Here is a 19,884-nt window from a genome sequence, read left to right on the forward strand (position 1 = left end):
GCCTTAACCCCTCAGCTCCTAGCTATTCTGGTCTTTGTTTTACCTCTCACTCAGGTATTTTTTAAGAAAAAAATGTGAAATGTCTCTCTTTTGTACCACTGTAGAAAAGTTTTATGAAATCTTAAAACATGGTCATGGGCTCTAAAGCAATGGTCCCATCCAGGTCTCTCTATATCAGACAATTAACAACTTTATGGTAATATTTGTGATATACCTTATTCTCAAAAATGTATTCTTTCTCCCTTGTTTTTCAGTCCTTGCCTGTTTCCTCAGTCCAGGTTTTTTCCCCTTCCCTCCTAATGTACATCGCCCTATTTTTCTCCATTATTTTCAGGTCACTTTTCCATCAGTCTAATTTTTCCTTCCTTCTCAGCTTCAATCTTTGTTTTTTCTGATTGGAATATTTTCTTTCTTTCCAAAACATCAAAACAAAGATAAGCTATAAGCTGTGGCCACTTATTCACCCTCATCCTCACTTTTTTCTGGTTTTATTGACTATTCAAGGTCAGTAAAACTGATCCTAGAAATGATCTAAGCAGTTTTTCCTGCCCTTGAATGTCATTGCACAGAGACAGTAGTTTAAAGTGGCTAAGCTAGTAAAGAAGAGCTTATATAAAGAAACCCAAAAATCACAACGTAAAAGTATATGTAGTGATCCACACAATTGATGCTCAGTGTGTCTTACATTAGAAAACTAATGGCAGGATTTAATTTTGTTTCAGCAACAAGAACAAGATCCAACTAACCTGTATATTTCCAACTTACCACTTTCAATGGATGAGCAGGAGCTAGAGAATATGCTCAAACCATTTGGGCAAGTTATCTCCACAAGGATACTTCGTGATTCCAGCGGTACAAGTCGTGGTGTTGGCTTTGCAAGGTAGAGTTTTCTTAACCATTTTTTAAAATTCATTCTGTTGCACAGCTAACAGTATATCCATCAGAACTACTCTTTATACATAACATGTTTTTCTAAACATTTGTCACTCAGTGACAGGAGAGAGGCCATTGGAGAAAACGCACCAAATTTCTTTTGAAAAGAAATTTCCAAATTGATATACAGAAGGATTTTGCTAATTTGTCATTTGCTTAGGCAGTCTGTCTCTTGGTTAGGATTTAAGGCTAAGATTTCACTCAGTCATGCACCCTCACACACATTCAAGTTGAATAAGACTCTTCTTTCCTTGTCTTCCTTGTACCAGCTATTAATTCTACTTCCCCACTCTTGAGCAAGTGTCAGGAAGTTCACCACCAACCCAGTGTTTGCCAGTAGTAGTGGAAGGCCTTGATCTGAAACCCTGAGACCACTAGCTCTTCCTCCCTATAAGCCAATAGCTATGCATCAGGCTGATAATCTGACCTCTGTTTTGACTAAATAGGGTCTGTTCAGATGCAAAAAAAAATTTTCCTTGTTAAGCACTGTATGAGCAAACTTTTGATCCGGTTTCTCCGATCCAGCTGTTGAGACTAAGCAAGAAATACATACTGAACTACTTCTCCTTCCATCAAGTGACTTATTATCATTTCCTGGTACAATCTGACCTGTTGCCAGTTTGGGAGAAAATGTTTTAGTCATCCACAATAAATCTCACATTTGACACATAAATCACAGTAATGCTTAACAAATTCAGGCATTTTTTCCACAGGCCAGTCATCTCCCAGGTATTTAATCTATGAGAGTCTACGTTTCCTTAAATTACTAGTTTCTTGGCTGCTAAAGTTGGGTTTTAGTTCTACTTTGAACAAGAGATATTTGTAGCAAGTCTTGTCCCAGTTTTTCCTGTAGCATTAAATGCCAGAAGAGCATTTTAAGAGACCTTAGCTTCGTAATCTACTTTCTCAGTAGGTTTTCTGCAATATTATCAGCTTTACCCCTGCTCAGCTCACCTAGGAGTGGCCAGAGGCTCCCTGAGAGTAGGGGCTCCCTTTTATAAGGGAGAAACGTTGCAGAATGATGGTCCAATGGCTGGGGAACTGGCTCCGTGGTCAGACCCAGAGAGTGGTAGTCAATGGAATTGTGTTAACATGGCTCATGGTGACTAGTGGCATCCTGTACTTGGAACAGTATTCTTTAACATATTTATAAATGATCTGGATTCAGGTATCAGAAGCGGACTGGCTAAATTCGCTGATGACACCAAATTATGGGGAAGTGTGGTCACACTAGAGAATAGGCTGGCAATTCAGGCCAACCTGGACAGGCTCGCAAGGTGGGCGGATCAAAACCTGATGGCATTCAACATGGAGAAATGCAAGGTTCTTCACCTCAGGAGAAAAAACGCACAACACATTTACAGGCTTGGCAGTACTACACTCACTGGCACCACAACTTTAAGAGACTTGGGGGTCGTGATTGTCTACAAAATGAACATGTGCCACCAACGCAATGTTGCAGCCGGCAAAGCAAACAAAATCCTGGCTTGCATCTCAAGCAAGAGCCAGAAAGCCATCTTTCTGCTTTACTTGGCCCTGGTGAGGCTACAGCTGGAATACTGTGTCCAGTTCTGGGCTGCACGCTTTAGGAAGGATGTGCTGAGAGAGTCCAGAGGAGAGCCATGTGCATGATTAGAGGACAAGAGAACAGGCCTTATGAGGAGAGACTGAGAGAAATGGGACTCTCCAGCCTAGAGCAGTGTTTCTCAACCCGTGGTACACGTACCCCTGGGGGTATGCGAGACATGGGCGCTGCGTTTTGGTCTTTGCCTGCTTGGGCCAGAAGTTCTAGCCGCCGCCCCTCCCGCTGTGTCCAGCGCGCCGGGGCTTTCACTCCCCAGTGTCAGTTTGCCGGGGGATAGGGAGGGATGTCCCGTGCAGACTGCTTTGCCCCGGGATAGAATGGAGAGTGGGACTCAGCTCATGGTGGTGAAACTAAGTAACACAGTGGGACTTCCGCTTTCACTTTTGCCATGTCGATCGGCAGGGGTTACGCAGGGTACCAAAGGTTGAGAACCACTGGCCTAGAGAAGCGAAGGCTCAAGGAGGATTTGGTGGCTGCCTATAAGTAAATAAGGGGTGTGCATCAGGAGCTGGGAGACTGTCTGTTTACCAGGGCACCCCAAGGGAAGACAGCGCCTAACAGTTACAAACTCCAGGAAGACCAAGTAAAAACTTCTTTACTGTCCAAGCCCCCAAGCCTGGAATAGACTCCCCTCAGGAGTGGTGCAAGCACCTACTCTGAACACTTTCAAGAAACACTTGGATGCCTATCTTACTGGGATCATTTGACCCCAGCTGACTTCCTGTTCCTTGCACAGGCGGCTGGACCCGGTGATCTTGCGAGGTCCTTCCAGCCCTAATGTCTGTGAAATCTAATAAATAATTTCGAAATAGGCTTGACTTTTACACAAACAGCAAAAGGAGCCCATATAGATCAACTGTGCAAAACTGACTGCTATCTATTCAGATTGACACTTGCAGTGCAAGCTTAATGTCTCAATATGAATGAGTGGGTGTTTCTCCAGACTGAAGGTGATTAAGTCCAGTTGAGACCGATGACTTTTGGGATTTTCTTTAAACCAGAAAATTAAACTTCTGCGATTCAGATCCAGCAACCCTGAGCCCCCCCGATCTCTTTTGGATTTATTTGGCCTGTGAACAAATGCTGCTATTTTGTTGATCTTGGTTCTTGGCTATCAGTAAATTTCCCAGGCACTAAGTGGAGAAGCTACCTGAAGTCCAAAACAGGGAGATTTACTTCTCTTTTCTGGCTGTTGCTACTTTGCCACTGAGCAGAAGGTGACTAAGGGTAGGTCTACAAGGCAAAATGAAGTACTATGCAGAGACACCTGAGCTAGCTAAAAACTGGCTAGCTTGCAAATCAGAAGCAGTACAGCCATATTAGCGCAGCATTCTCCCTCTCAGCAGGACTAAATAGTGCTGTGTTAACATGGCTGTACTGTCATCCATACATTCAGAGCTAGCTCTGGGTCTCTCAGTAGATGCTGCTTCATTCTGCTATGTCAATATGCATGTGTCATTAGGCCTAATTTGTGGGTCTGGGTTTACAAAAACTTAATGTGAAAATTAAAAAGAAATCCTTATATATATATATTTTTTTTAATATTATCAGACCATCATTTTACAAACAACTGTTAAGTTTTACTCTGATTAAAATGGCGATATTTTGCCCCTCACCTGTGAGTCAGCTGTTTTCAGTTTAGTCAAAGTGATACTGACTACTGGGATGTATATGCTGCAATTCAAAGCTGATGTACACATACCCAAGCAAGCTCTAAAGAGTCTGGCAGCAGTTCAGAGCACTGTGTGAACAGAGTTCACTGTGTCATTGTAATGCTTTGAGAACATTATAAAAACCCACTATTGAAGGTGAAACTAACATTTGTTGTCTGTCTTTCGAGGAGGCCACGTTTTAGATTGTGAATAACCATATGAATTAATCTGTCTACTTCACTGAGGGCAGTGTTGGAGAAGGAAATGGCAGGACAGCATAGCTTTCATTGCTAGTGTCTGTACCATTTTTTGCCTGATCTGCGGATACATAGTGCTGGAAGACATATTTGGCTAGAATCCCATGCCTACCAGCATCAGTGTCTGGGTTCATACTGTCCTAGTTCATGGGTATTTTCTCCATGAAATATCTGTACAGCTGAGTCCGTGCCATTTTCAGTTTTAGCCCTCCAAACCCATGCTACAGCATCTAGCTATCCTGAGATCTCTTGTTACCTCCCATTCCACCATCAGCAAGTTACCCCTATCAGGATTTTCTGTGGTTGCAAGGTGGCAACTCTCAGTCCCTGTTCCTGCTTCATTGTTTCTTGACCTTCAAAAGATGTCGCAGCAGGGACTGCAGTTCACTAGCTCAGGTAATGGTAGTAGTCATGGCAGTACAGGATTCCGTGCAGGCTGCAAAACCTACCAGACAAACAGGGTAAACCAGCTTGTGTTGCCACAACTAGAATGCTACTGGTACAGTACCTGGTTTGATGCAGGGTTAGGTATTGCTACACTATGCTACACTCACTGTGACTGCACTGTAAACAGTATAAACCTCAGTACTGTAACGGAGGCAACTCCTGACTCTGAATATGAGTTGACCTAGCTATCATGTGATTGCCTTGTTAATTGCCTGATTAACTAACATTGGAAGGTTCACTGGGCAATTGCGCTTTGGCATTTAGTTTAGGAATTTGCAAGAGAGAGGGTGCTACCGGCTCCTAATTCACTAAGATTCTAAGTTTCTGCCGTTACTTCCTATCCCACTGCACTTTTTTTCTGTAGAATCCAGTCAAGTTGGGGGATAGAACAGTGGGCTCCCTTTGTCCTTCCCTACAAAGTTGGAAGACAGAGAATGGTAAATAAAGATGGAAGTAGAGCTTTTCCTGTGGCATAACTTCATCTTTAAAAGAGTGAGGGGAATAGGGCCAGACTACATAGCCTAGCCCAGAGCTGCAAAGCATGCTGGGATGCTGGGGGACTCTGATTTAACTTGAACCAGGAAGGGATCTGGAACAAAAGTTTCATAAACCAATTTGACCTAAATCAGTTAAGTCTGATGCTACATTTAACCAGGTTTATCTTAAGCCAGTTTCAGCCATTTTGAAACTGGTTTATGTGCACTAAACTTCTGTTCTGTTACAGGTTTAAACCAGTTTCTGAACACTTAAACTGGTTTATGTGTAACTTCTGTCCTCAACCAAAGAGGGTTTCTTAGAATGTTGGGTTTTGAATCCAAACTCCAAGAATTTGGTAGTGGTTGTGTCTAAATGAAAACTGAGTATCCTTGGCCTAGAATGTGAATAATCTGATCTCTGCAGGCTGTGACCTAATACAAAGAGACATTATATTTCCAGAGATTTCAGACTACCGTTTTGCGAAAGGTCTCTTAATTTTGTTTTGTTTTTTTAAGCTGAGTATCCATAGAAAGCAAAAAACCCTGGTGCTCACAGAAATATATATTAAAAATAGAAACTAAATTCTGTCTTAATATTTTATTTTTTATTTATATAGGATGGAATCAACAGAAAAATGTGAAGCAGTGATTGCTCATTTTAATGGGAAATTCATTAAGACACCACCAGGAGTTTCTGGTATGTTGCTTATATTGTTATTCTGACATCATATTTAATAGGTGGCTGTCCATATAGTTGAAGCATGTCAAGGAATTGTTATATATGATTTCTTGTTCAGCAGTAGATTTATTAAAATGTTCTACCACTTCTTTGGATAACTGGAAAACTTGTTGGACAGGAACACAGTAACTCTACTTTTGTAGATAGTAACAGCATGATTATCTTCATTTTCCTCAGCGGAACTATGCTGGTTGACTCCACACTAGTTAATAAAAAAGCTGTTCAGATGCCATTTTCTGTGTAGACTTGTATCCTGTGTGGTTTCAATTAAAATCAGTACACTGACTGGTGGTCCATGGATCACTTAGTACTCATTTAAATAAAAGTGACCTAAATCTGACTGCTTTTATTGTCTGCTGCTGCTTTTTTCACAGCCATTAGCATGTGGGTAAATTGAATTCTGCAGACAATGTCTGTGCTAGATCTGCTTAATGTCTTTTTGAAAATGTATTGAATTTCTCCATCCTTTGGGCCAAATTAGGCTTTCAAGTTCTTGAGCCCAGTAAAAGGAGAAAATAATGCAAAAATCTGAAAGAATTTTATGGGCACCCTTGAGACACAATGCATAGGAGTTCAGTAATGCAGCTCTACTCTCCTGATGTCTTCACCATCAATTTACTTGCTTGCCAATTTAAAAAAAAATTCCACATAATTTAAATTAAGTCACTCTAAGGAACTGGAAAGGAATTTTTTGTCACACAGCAAGAATAAATTATGAAGCAAAGTCTAAATAATAAATGAGGAAAGAACATATGGCTAGGATTCCAGGCTTCGTTTAGGAACTATTCTACAGGAACTCCCAAGAGTAGATGTTACAAATATTGTTTTTTGTGCATTTAGCAGAGCCTCCATTATCCCACTCGTGACACAGCTTGACATATAGAGCACAGGAAAAGGAAAGCAGCAAACAGACAATGGGAAAAGCATGTATTTCTTTAGTACGTATGTGCTTCATCCCTGAAAGACCACTTCAGTTTGAGGTATACAGGTTGTAGCCATATTGGTCTAGAGGCAAAAGGAATCAGAACTCGTGGTAGAGGTGATCTCTTTTATTAGATCAACTAGATGTTTGCAAAAAAAAAATCTTTATTTGCAAGCATTCGGGCACAAGCACTCTTCTTCAGGCATAGGAGAAAAGATTGTAAAAGTTCTCCTAGGCAGAAATGAAAGTTCATGTTTCATAGAAGAGTTAAAGGTGTGGTAAAATCTGCTGTTCAGAAACCAAATTCCTATGAAATATGAACTTTCATTTCTACCTAGGAGACTTTTACAATCTTTTCTCCTATGCCTGAAGAAGAGTGCTTGTGCCCGAATGCTTGCAAATAAAGATTTTTTTTTTGCAAACATCTAGTTGATCTAATAAAAGATATCACCTCTACCATGAGTTCTGATCACTTCAGTTTGAGGCAGTCTGTGCTGTGGTATGCTTCTAAGCACAGGAAACTAGCCTGATATCCTTTCCTTTTTCATGTCCTTGTGACAAGGTATTTAGCAGAATTCACAGATTTGTTGGAATCTGACAGGGCCATGTCATGAGTACTACTGCTATGGTCTACTAGCCTGGGTGATTCATAGATTCATAGATGTTAGGGTCGGAAGGGACCTCAATAGATCATCGAGTCCGACCCCCTGCATAAGCAGGAACCCCATCTAGATGCTTATCTAACCTCCTCTTGAAGACCCCCAGGGTAGAGGAGAGCACCACCTCTCTTGGGAGCCCATTCCAGACCTTGGCCACTCTAACTGTGAAGAAGTTCTTCCTAATGTCTAGTCTAAATCTGCTCTCTGCTAGCTTGTGGCCATTATTTCTTGTAACCCCTGGGGGCGCCTTGGTGAATAAAACCTCACCAATTCCCTTCTGTGCCCCCGTGATGAACTTATAGGCAGCCACAAGGTCGCCTCTCAACCTTCTCTTGCGGAGGCTGAAAAGGTCCAGTTTCTCTAGTCTCTCCTCGTAGGGCTTGGTCTGCAGGCCCTTAACCATACGTGTGGCCCTTCTCTGGACCCTCTCCAGGTTATCCGTATCCCTCCTGAATTGCGGCGCCCAGAATTGCACGCAGTACTCCAACTGCGGTCTGACCAGCGCCCGATAGAGGGGAAGTATCACCTCCTTGGACCTATTCGTCATGCATCTGCTGATGCACGATAAAGTGCCATTGGCTTTTCTGATGGCTTTGTCACACTGCTGACTCATGTTCATGCCACCCAGCAGGTCATTCCCTAGGCTGTAGGTGTGCTGGACATTTTTCTTCCCTAGGTGCAGCACTTTGCATTTCTGATATTTTGACTTGATTGGCTTTTGCAGACCCTCTGACTACTGTGACCTCCTTGGCCCACAAAACAATAGTTTTATGAAAATTATTGATGTTCCAGATAGGGGTTGTAAACTTTCATTTTCCTTTCTAGCTTTTTTGCTTGTTTAGATTTTGTAAGCTGGAAAATCCCTTAGGCCAGCAGACAGATAGAGGTACTATTTTCATTGAATGTTAACTGCACTCCAGTCCCATTTCTTTTGTGCTTTGTGATTTATAATCCTGAATTTGCTTAGCTGTCATTAAACTTCCAAAGCTAAAAGCAGGAAGAGAGCTCTCAATATTTAGATGATTTTGCCCTAAAGAAAAGGAGTTCACAGAGTCAAAGAACTGGCAACTCAAAACATCATGAAGGCTGCTGTTAATACTTTTTGGCTTACTCATTTGCAGCTGTGTGTAATATCCACCCTTGAATGGGCAGGCTGTCAAGTTTATCATAACTGATCACACCCTGCCTACGATGGGCCCTTTTGAAGCCAGAGTTACACCCTTGTGCTATCAGGTTCTACCAGGTAGAAGAAATGGGCTGCTGGGCAGGATTATGTTCTCAGAGTAATTTGTATGAGTGTAGAGGAAAAAGTAGGGTGGGGAAGGGCCTTTCTTGTATGATTGTGACTAGCTGGGGAAAATGAAGTTGTATAGGGTGATGTATGGCAGTTGAAAAGGGGAAAGAGGGACAGTCTTCACATTATTAACACGAAAAATTCTTCGCATTTCACTATTCATTATTTAAATGAGCAGGTGCGGAAGGGAATCTTTGAGAGAAACTAGTCCATTAAAGGCTTGGTTATGCTATGCAGGCACAAGCTAAGTTGGGGGTTTTCAGATCTGCAGGTAAGAAACAGTGCTGCCCCTTGAATATATTAGGATCCCTTAGAACAAGGTTCTAATATCTTTTATTAGATCAACTCAAATACTTGGAAAAAATTCTTCTTTGCAAGTTTTCAGGCACAAATACCCTTTATCAGGCTGAGGAAACATCTGCAGTTGGTGTGTGCTCTTCCTGGACTTAGAATCCTTCCTGGAGCTCCCTAGTACAGTGAGTGAATGTGTCTGCTGATGCAGTCCAGTAGGTTGGGAGCAGCTTATTCTATACACAGTCCAGCAGTATGACACAGAAGTGAATTAGGAACGTGGCCAGTTGTGCCCAGCCTTTGCATGGCTTTTTGTAAAGCCAGTGAGAAAGGGCTCGCACTGATAGTGTAGCAATAGGGGAAAGTTGGATAAAATATTATCCTTGAGAGTGAGGAAAGAGCAAGTTGGGATGCATACCAAATAAAACTGCAGAATTGGAACTGTATGTTTAAACTGAAGCATTGTGTAATAGAAACTTGGCTGAAGTCAGCAAACAGAGCTGGATATGAAAATACTGTTACTAAGATGGAAAGGGCAGGAGAGAATGGATCATAATGAAATAGGTTCCATCTAACTAAAACACGCTTTCATCATGCAGCTTAGTTAAAATAAGAGTTTGGGTTTAAGTGAGAGAATGGGTTAATCATAATTTTAGGGAATGGAGCTGAATTTCCTGGCCAGCATGAGGAGACAGAGCAGGAAATTTTAATGCAAATATGAGAGCAAAGGCAGTGAATAGTGTCCACGTATTTATCCTGGCAATGGGCGCTCTAAAGGAGGTGCAAGATAGAACTCTTTCTGACGCCGGCTGTTAAGTGACCAAGAGAGATCACTAAGCAGTATCTAAGATACTGAATAAACTGTGTCTGTACCCAAACACTCAGGTATTAATATGGGGGATGGGAAAGAGATGGGTTGGGGATCAGAGACCAGTCCTAAATGCATTTTAATGTAAATAGTTTCCGTCTACCTAACACCAGAGTATTATTTCCTGTTAGCAATTATTTCTTTTCCAGGATTTCTTTTTTTGTTTGCTTTGTTTATTGCCTCTTTTGTTGCATGCAGCTGGTCATACAAGACCCACTTGCGTGTACAGAGCCGCAAGCTCAGGAAGCAACTCATTTACCACATGTTTCTTTCTCTGTTCCTGTGGCATGCTCCCCAGCTGCGTGAGTGGCTTGCCTCGTGGAACCACAAATGACAGACAGTACCTCCCTGTAGAGCAGCGTGGAGATATCTAATGGGCAGGGAAACAAAGAAGGGCAAGAAACAAAAAATAGAAAAGGAACAGACCAAAACCAGAGAAAAGCATTAGCATAACAGGGTATATTGTACTGCAAGATGTTCAGCAACAAAGTTATAACAATGTAGCCGGTAAAAAATTCAGTTTATATCAAACATTCAGAGTCAGTTTGTGTCTCATTTACACTAGTTTTTACCTCAAATATCCCTAGTAGTCCCAAAGTTACCTACATTGCATTGATATTTGGTCTGATGAAAAACTGTACAGCTAAACCACATAACAGTGAAAATGAGGTTATAGAATAAATTGTACTAAAGGAATGACTCTCTAAGCATTTGTTTTCACACACAGTTATTCATGGGGTTTAATTTTGGGACTTTTGTTTCATGTCATGCTCTAGCACAGGGGTGGGCAATTATTTTGGGCAGAAGGCTGCTTACTGAGTTTTGGCAAGCCATCGAGGGCCACATGACAGGCAGCCCAGGGCAGATAAATATTAATTTTCTAAATTTTTTAGGGGCCGCGCAGCCAGATAGTATGGCCTGGTGGGCTACGTCCAGCCCCCAGGCTGCATTTTGCCCACCCCTGCTCTAGTATCCCAGTTGTGACCAATGAATGGTATTTGGCCCAGAACGTTCAATATGGTAACAGTTAAAATTACGGTCATGCTCAGTTTAAGAGCTGGTTTGCTTAAGTGTAACTTATGACAGATTTTGGTCCATTTTGTTTAAAAGAGTTTTCTGAGGTTTTAGAAAAGGTCATTCAAATTCTGTTTAAAAATATAAAGTCTACTGAATCCAGGTTCTGTGTGTTCCAGAAATAAGTAGTTCTCTCACTGAGAATAGATGATTTTAGGTGACAGAGAGCAGCTGCAGACCTTCAAGAAAGTAGAGTTAGGCAGGACGTGGTCTTCCCAGCCCATGAAACGTTTCAAGATTTCCAAAATTCTTCTGTTCCATGTTAGGATTAAGCCAAGACCTTTTAAAATCTGTCATGGAAAACAAAAGAGAGATTGGAATAGCCAGTTACCTGGTGATTAGACCACTTGCTTGAGCTGTAGGAGACCTTGATTTAAATCCTTGCTGCACCATTTTGCTATATGTTAAGTGTGTTACCTAACCACCAGGCCATTCTCAAGTGAGTTCCTCTCAGTATTTTCTATGGGAACTCCTTATATTTTGTATAAATGATTAGACATTGGTGTGGGGACTTGCACTTGTTGGCTACATCCCAACTGAGTACCTTGACTACCAGGTTACTGCTATTTTGGGGGACATGTCTGCCTTGTTGATCTGTAGTTCCTGACAAAAAAAGCAGTATTGGCAAAAAAACAATTCCCATTGCTTCCCACCCCAGCTAATTTTTACCTTGTTTCAGATAAAACCTGTATGCATGCATACAGCTAAGTCAGCTTGGACTCTTATCCAAATCTTAGTCCATGTTCATTTACTGTGATTTTGAATGTGATCTTCCATCTGTTTCCTGGAATGTAAGGGTATCTATACATGTATCACATCTCAGCTGTCCGTGTGTCATCTCTACAATAATTCATGAAAGCAATTCCTAGGCATCACTTATATGAAATATGTTTTTATAGTTTATTCCAGAGCTAAAAGCCATTCCAGAAGGTTGTATAAAATGCTTGTGATTTATGGTTTGAAATCCAGAGCAGGAAGGATTTTGCATGCCTGCTGGCTATGATTCACTGGTTCAGGTTTATGCTGGAAGCAACAAAAAGGGTGTTTCAGTTGACCTAACTTGGATCCAGGCTTTGCCACCTTTACTGAAATGGAGTAGTCTCTTCTTCAATGCCAAGTTACTTTCTCATCTAATTAAATGGAAGGTAGGACTCTGGCCCTTGTCAAGTTGGTAGAGGACAGAACAAAAAAAGGCATCTGAATTGAGATTAGAGTCCTCAGATGATCTTTGGTTTATAGAAAGATTTACGAATAAGAGTTGAAAATTTCCCTTGAGTGCTAGATGAGAGACTCACTGGTTGCTTTTAATTTATTAAGTTAATTATAACTCTTTTGCACATCCAGTAGGTTCAGTCTGTTTTTACTTTGCATACACTGGTTAATGAAGACAGATGGTAGTATCTTTTCAGTGAGTAGCTGCTTATTCCATGAGTAATCCTATTGAGGACAGTGCAGTTAGTCCTGGTGTATAGTGCTATGCATTTTAAGTAGAGTATTACAATCAGCCCCCTAACATGTATTACGCCATCCATTTTATAGAACAACTTGCTTATTTCCTAAAATACACTTGGTACTATCCAGGGAGCAGACTCAATAGACAATGATAGGTGGATGGTTAGATAGAGGTGTAAGCCCTTATGTCTTCCTTTACAGCCTCAGCCTGTTTTCTGCACGGAAAAAGTGAAGAATTCTGGAAATATCTGTGACAGTCCAACATAATGAAGTTTCATTTTTCTAATGAAAATGAAGAGTTCAAGCTGTGTGAGATCATTGTGTTTTGTGTATTGTTTAACTTTATATTTGATTTTAAATAGGCCTTCATTTTCTACTTAGGGTGTTACAGGATTTTTTAATAAATAGAAGGCACATAACTGTAGTATAGAAAGTGCAAGAGGGAAGCTGGAAGTTTTGGCTGCTCGCTAGTGGAACAGTTAGAGCTCCTGCACCAAGGATGGGGGGAAGGGAATAATTTGGACAAAGGCTTACGTACCAGTAGAATGTGACTTAGGCCCATATGGCCTCCTGTACCTACATGATAAAGTTTGTCAGATTTCTTCTTTTCTCTATGTCTGAATAGGACATCCAAATACAGATTGTGTTTGTCATAGATCAGAACAAGAATTGTTAGATGTTCCTCTCCAGCAGGGAGCAAGCCCAGATTGGTGCCCACTTTAGCAGAGCTGTTATATAGTTATTTCTGTAGAGATTTTGAGTGGAGTCCCACAGGGGTCTGTCCTGAGCCCAGTGCAGTTCAACATGTTTATTAACGATTTGAATGCTGACATAGAAAGCTTCTTGAGCAAGTTTGCAGATGATACAAAACGGGAAGACTTGTGAATATGTTGGAGGGCAGGAGCAGAATTCAGAAGGATATTGATAGATTAGAAGTCTGAAATGAAACTAACAGGATGAACTTCACTGCTGACAGATGCAAGGTGCTACAGCTTGGGAAGACTAATCAAAATACAAAATGAGTGACACGTGGCTGGATGGCAGCACTATGGAGAAGAATCTGGGAGTCTTGATAGATCACAGACTCAACATGAATCTACAGTGTAATGTACAAAAGGCAAATATGATTTTCAGATGCATCCAAAGAAGCATTAGGTGCAAGACACATGACGTGATAGCACGTCTACTAGGCATTGTTCAGGCCTTGTCTAGAGTTCTATGTACAGATTTGGGTTCCACATTTTAAAAGGGATGATAAGAAGTTAGAGAGGACCCACAGACAGGTGACAAAGATGATTGAGAGCTTGTAAAGCAAGTCATGAGAAGCTGGAGGAGCTAGACATGTTAAGCTTGTAGGAAGGGCACCTAAGCAGACATGATAGCAGTCTTCAAATACTTAGAGGACTGCCATAAAGAAGAGAGTGAACACTTCTCTCTTGCTGCAGAGAGTAGTACATGGACAAATGGCTTGAAGTTTCAGCAAAATAGGCTTAGGTTGGATACCAGAAAAAACTTCTTCACTGTGAGAAAAGTGAGGCAGTGGAATAGACTGCCTAGGTAAGTTGTGGTTTCTCTGTCACTGGAGGTGTTCACAAAGAGGCTGGACAGCCACTGGTCATGGATAATCTAGGCATAGCTATGTCTGCATTCTACTATATGGGTATTTCCCGTGCTTCTGTGCTTTGCTGATTGTGACATAGTGTTGGAAGGGAATACCACCCCCTATCCCTCCTTTTCTGCTAGAAGTGTAAGGGTGTTTTTAAGCCTTCCTCAGAGGCATTGGGTGTTGGCTGAAGCCAAACCTGAAAATTTTGACTGGGGTGTACCTGTGCGCCTGCTGGGACTTAAAGCCAAAGGTTCCTGGCTAGAGGGTCTTGCCTCTCTGCTCATGGTCAAACCAGCCACTGTATTTAGGAGGTAAAAAGAAGGTTCTGGGTAACATGGGGCCTCTGCAGGACACGCTTGGAAATCTGGTGGTCTCACCAGACGACAAAGCTAGCCTATATAACAATTTCTTTGCCTCCATTTTTCTGAGCGGGGACCAGGTCATCCCCCCCACCGGGATCCCTGATGGTCCCAAGGGAGGCGCAGCCAGGCCCAGGGTCAGAGAGGACCTAGTCAGGGAACTTATGGTGGGACTGGACATGTTCAGATCAGCAGGTCCTGACTATCTCTACCCCAGAGTGTTGAGGGAATTAGCAGAGGTCATTGCAGGACCCCTGGCACAGCTTTACGAGCACTCGTGGTGCTCTGGCGAGGTGCCAGAGGACTGGAAAAGGGCCAGTGTGGTCCCCATTTTCAAAAAAGGGAGGAAGGAGGACCCAGGAAATTATAGGCCTGTTAGTCTTACCTCGGTCCTGGGGAAGCTCTTGGAGAAAATTATGCAGGTGCACATCTGCAAGGGACCAGCAGGGGAGTGTATGTTTAAGGGAACCAACATGGGTTCATTAGAGGCATGTCCTGTCAGACCAACCTGGTGGCCTTCTATGACCAGGTCACAAAATCCTTGGATGCAGGTGTCGCGGTGGATGTAGTCTTCCTGGACTTTAGGAAGGCCTTCGACACTGTCTCTCTCACCCTGTTCTCATTAAAAAATTAGGAGATTGTGGTGTCGATGCCTACACAGTCAAATGGGTCGCCAATTGGCTGGAGAGTCGAACCCAGAGAGTGGTGGTGGATGGGTCACTTTTGACCTGGAGGGATGTGGGCAGTGGGGTCCCCCAGGGCTCGGGCCTGCACTGTTCAACATCTTCATCAGCGACTTGGACGAGGGGGTAAAAAAGCACCCTGTTCAAAGTCGCAGATGACACTAAGATGTGGGGAGAAGTGGGCATGCTAAAAGGGAGGGAAAGGCTGCAATTGGATCTGGACAGGTTACAGGGGTGGGCAAATAAGAATAAGATGGGATTCAATACAGACAAGTGCAAAGTACTGCACCTAGGGAGAAAGAACCAGCAGCATACCTACAGGCTGGGGAACTCCCTTCTCGTCACAAGCAGGTCCAAAGAGGTGATCCTCCCCCTCTATGTGACACTGGTCAGGACGCAGTTGGAGTACTGTATCCAGTTCTGGGTGCCGCACTTCAGGAGGGATGTGGACAACATCAAGAGGGTCCAGAGGAGGGCCACTCATGTGATCAGGGGCAGCAAGGCAGGCCCTACGAGGAGAGGCTATGAGACCTGAACCTGTTCAGCCTCCACAAGAGAAGGCTGAGAGGGGATCTGGTGGCCATCTAAACTGGCCAAGGAAGACCAGCAGGCAATGGGAGAGTCCCTGTTCCCGCAAGCACTACTGGGAGTAACAAGGAATAATGGCCATAAGTTGACGGAGAGTAGATTCAGACTAGATATCAGGAGGCACTACTGCACAGTCAGGGCATCTAGGATCTGGAACCAACTTCCAAGGAAAGTGGTGCTCGCTCCTACCCTGGGGGTCTTCAGAAGGAGGCTAGATAGACACCTTGCCGGGGTCATTTGACCCCAGTACTCATTCCTGCCCATGGCAGGGGGTCGGACTAAATGATCTGCTCAGGTCCCTTCTGACCCTACCAACTATGAAACTATTTTGGGGTTAGGAAGGAATTTTACCCCATGGTCAGATTGGTATGGACTGTGAGGGGTTTTTGCCTTCCTCTGTGGCAGAGGGGTGGTCCTCTTCATCTGATCTCTTGAGCATATATTAACAACCTTTTACAGAAGCAGGGCATTAGCTACCATGGTCCTCCCTGCTTTACCTGTGATAGGTTACGTTGTAATGTCTTGTGATGTGTCAGGGTTGACTGTTTGGTTTTACTAAGAGTTTAGATTATGGATTTGTATAGGATGGTTTGGATAAGGATGATTCTGCTTTGGGCAGGAGGTTGGACTAGATGACCAATGGAAGTCCCTTCCAGCCAGACTTCTCTATAATTCTATGATTCAAGAGTACCCAGTGCAAAGACCATGAGATCACTGCCTGTAAGTCACCAGAAGTGAAACAGTAGATGGTCACTTAGACGAAAAAAGAACAGTCACCTACTCTGCAGTAACAGTGGGGGTTTATAAACATGGTCGGGGGGGAAGGGGTTGCTCCAAGAGCCACTCTAATTAAAACAGCCAGAGCATCACATGTATCAGCAATCCTGCGCTGAAAAATGGCGGCAAGGGCACTTTAACTAAAGCTCACGAAACAAGCTTTAGTTAAAGCACCCCCACCACCATTTTTCAGTGCAAGGATGCTGATGCACATGATGCTGGAATCTGTACTCCAGCAGACTTAATTAATAGAGTCTGCATCAGAGCAGCTTCACTGCAAGTGTGTAGGCGCCCAGTGTATTTTTGAAATATGTTATCCTGGGACCAGGATTTTACCCATTAAGTCTAAGCTAAAACATTCTTGTTGTTTTCATGTTTGATCTTTTATCTGTTGTTTAATTTTAAGAAGAAATAATTGAATGGAGAGTGAAAAAATGGCTGCTCATCATGCCCACTCCCAAAATGTACTCTCATGCTAGAGTGATAACAATTGGCTCTGAGCATTACATTTAGCAAACTGAGAATTGATTTGGCAACAATGGAGTCCATTAATTTTCTTTTAAACATAAAGCTACTAGTACTTGTTAGATTATGGGTCTGCATGAGACAGCCATGATATAATCTATTTTAAAAAAACCCTCACGATTTTTGGCAAAAGTACCTAGCTCCTGTGGACTTCCTACATCATTGTAGTGATGTTTTTTGTAAATTAATTGCTATCATCATGCTTTGTAACTTGGCAGCATCCTACAAAAATCACTAAAAGTGATTTCAAAATCACTAAAAGTGCAATCAAAATTGCATTTTGACTGCAAACTGCTTTAAAGAAGTAATTTTTTTAAATTTAATTTCTTCAATTTTCTATAACTTCACTGTTGTAGCTCAAACGATATCTGAACGGCACTGTTGGGGGGCGGGAGGGAGAGTTACTGAGATTTTTAAAATATCTCTTAGTGACATAGGAGCACCAGTCCTAGTAAAACCGTGAAAATTGTGTTCCTAAATCACTTATTTTACCTTCCACCAGCAATGCAACTATACTTGGAGTTTCTGTACTATATATTTATCTAGGTAAATCATCTACCTAGAAACATCATCGAAGTGCCTAAGCAATTTACAGCTATAAAAAAAAAAAAAAGTAGAAATAACAGTATCTCTTTCTTCATTGGTAACCCATGGAAGAACAGTTAGACTATTTGTCTGTAGAGATTTTGATATGTGCAAGAAAGGGTGTGTGTTGCGTTCTTGTTTTTAAAAAATGGTTTCAGGAAAGCTAAATTGAAGCAGCAAGTTTTGGATTTCTTTCAAAAAGCAGTGAAGGTTGCTTTTGGGACTGGGTTCTGCTGGCTAGGTCTAGTTCCTGTGAAAGTTTTGTTCCTGTACTCAAAGTTCCCACTGAGGATTAACTCATGGTTTCATTCTTCATAGCTGTTTGGGATCATCATGAATATGGAGGGACAGTCAGCTCATGCTGAGGGTTCTAAATATCAGGACAGAGACTTTGACATGGATTCTGTTTTATAGGCTGCTAGTACAGGAAACAGAGCGCTATACAAAACATTCACATCAGTCTAGAGGGTTTAACAGGGATTGCTGCCATTTTGGACCTTTTAGGACATTTGGCTTCATTTCTAGATATAACAATAACAAGCATAAGGTAAAAAATACATGGATTCCTGTGGCCAGAACTGTGCCCAGTACAGTGGGACACAGTCTGGTGGCCATATACATGGATGCTGGGTGTTTTTATTGCTATGGTTGTTCAAACATCAGGAGTCCAATGCATAAAATTAATTTTTCAGTATTTTCAATTTTATTTGTTTCATTTTTAAATTTTCCAGGAGTCTCTTTCTACCGAGCCAAATAGGAAGCTTCATTTTTTTAAAGTTTAGCTGTTTTTACTCTACCCATGGACAAAGAATCTTACTTATTTTTAAAGTAGAAAACTAGATTTTCCTACTTTGTCCATTTACTTAAAAATGGTCCAACAGATTTTGTTTTGACTTTACAAAATAAATCTCTGACTTCAGTCAGAGAACTGCCACCAAAAATGTAAGCCCTAAAGAAACTTTTAAGCAAGTTTTGTGCAACTTACTCTGGAGCTTTATAATGAAAGAGTAATGCAGGCTTAACTAAAGTGTTTACTATATGTGAACACTAGAATAATTCATTTCTGTATGGTTGGAAGCATGCAAATATTTTCTGATGCCTTAATTTATCTGTTTCAAGCCAATATATTCCCCCTGCATCAAAATGTATAGCATCTGTTTTAAAATGATACATCTTCCCACTTCATTGGACAGTTGGACGTACCTTAAACAGAATGGTAAAGCAATATTATGGCTACTTTTCATTTTAGAAAATTGCATCAATATTGTAGTAATAGTTTATCCTTTTCTAACAGAAATTGGTTTTCTCTGGTATAAAATCATGAGCTTGTAATGGATGTACCCTAAAATCTGGCAACAGGGAGTCAGAATCATTTAGGGCTAGAGACTTCTATCTGTAGTCACACAGTATTGGTGCTTCATTCTTAGAGTAATACTATTGACTTCAGTGGGCATATTTGTAGAGTAAGATGCTAATGCTATAGGCAAGGCTTTCAGAATTTGGCTTTCATAAAATAACATCCATATCCTTCATTACCTTCATAGTGTACCTCGCTCCCCTGAATATAGAGAGGAATAAGACATTAGAAGCTACTTATAACAACAGAAAACATTAGATGCAGAAAGCCTCTTGGCAACAAAGTCCATTTCACTGTCAGTGCAGCTTTTTTCCCTTTTGAATATTTTCCAGTTTGTCTGTTCTATCTGGGATCCTCAGCACTTCCATTGTGGGATTATTCTGTAGTCCCATAGATCTCAAGAGAATTTTTTTCCATAGCCTATATTTTCCCTAGCTTAATTTATCATGGTGGAATGTTAATTATCTTCCCCTTTCAGTGAATTCTTTTTACATTAAAGTATGCTCTCATGGAAGATGCCAGATTTCTAGTGTCAAAGATCATCAGGTTTTTATTTATCTGTTGAGTATATAGAGTGTAGTTTTATGCAGCTTTCTTGACTAACATGCCTCATCTTCAACTCAACCAGAAGGATAATCTGAGAGGGTATTTCCATTTTATTTCATATGAAAGACTGCTAAGAAGTATGTTAAATGTCATATGGATATTTTCCCAATAGGGCCAGAGGGTTACATCACCAATTCAAGTCCTGTAGG

At 41.6% G+C, this 19,884-nt stretch overlaps 1 protein-coding gene across 3 annotated transcripts in view; it reads left to right on the top strand.

The window, feature by feature from the left end:
• RBMS1 (RNA binding motif single stranded interacting protein 1) overlaps positions 1 to 19,884 on the top strand; it is a 204,109-nt gene that overhangs the window by 161,656 nt on the left and 22,569 nt on the right. For all 3 annotated transcript variants that reach the window (XM_025199973.1, XM_025199974.1, XM_025199975.1), the window contains exons 5-6: positions 723 to 880; positions 5,968 to 6,047. In XM_025199973.1, coding sequence (XP_025055758.1) covers positions 723 to 880; positions 5,968 to 6,047 — 238 coding nt within the window. The remainder of the gene's footprint in view (positions 1 to 722; positions 881 to 5,967; positions 6,048 to 19,884) is intronic.

This window comes from Alligator sinensis, unplaced genomic scaffold (assembly GCF_000455745.1).
Source record: "Alligator sinensis unplaced genomic scaffold, ASM45574v1 scaffold389_1, whole genome shotgun sequence".
Lineage (NCBI taxonomy): Eukaryota > Metazoa > Chordata > Crocodylia > Alligatoridae > Alligator > Alligator sinensis.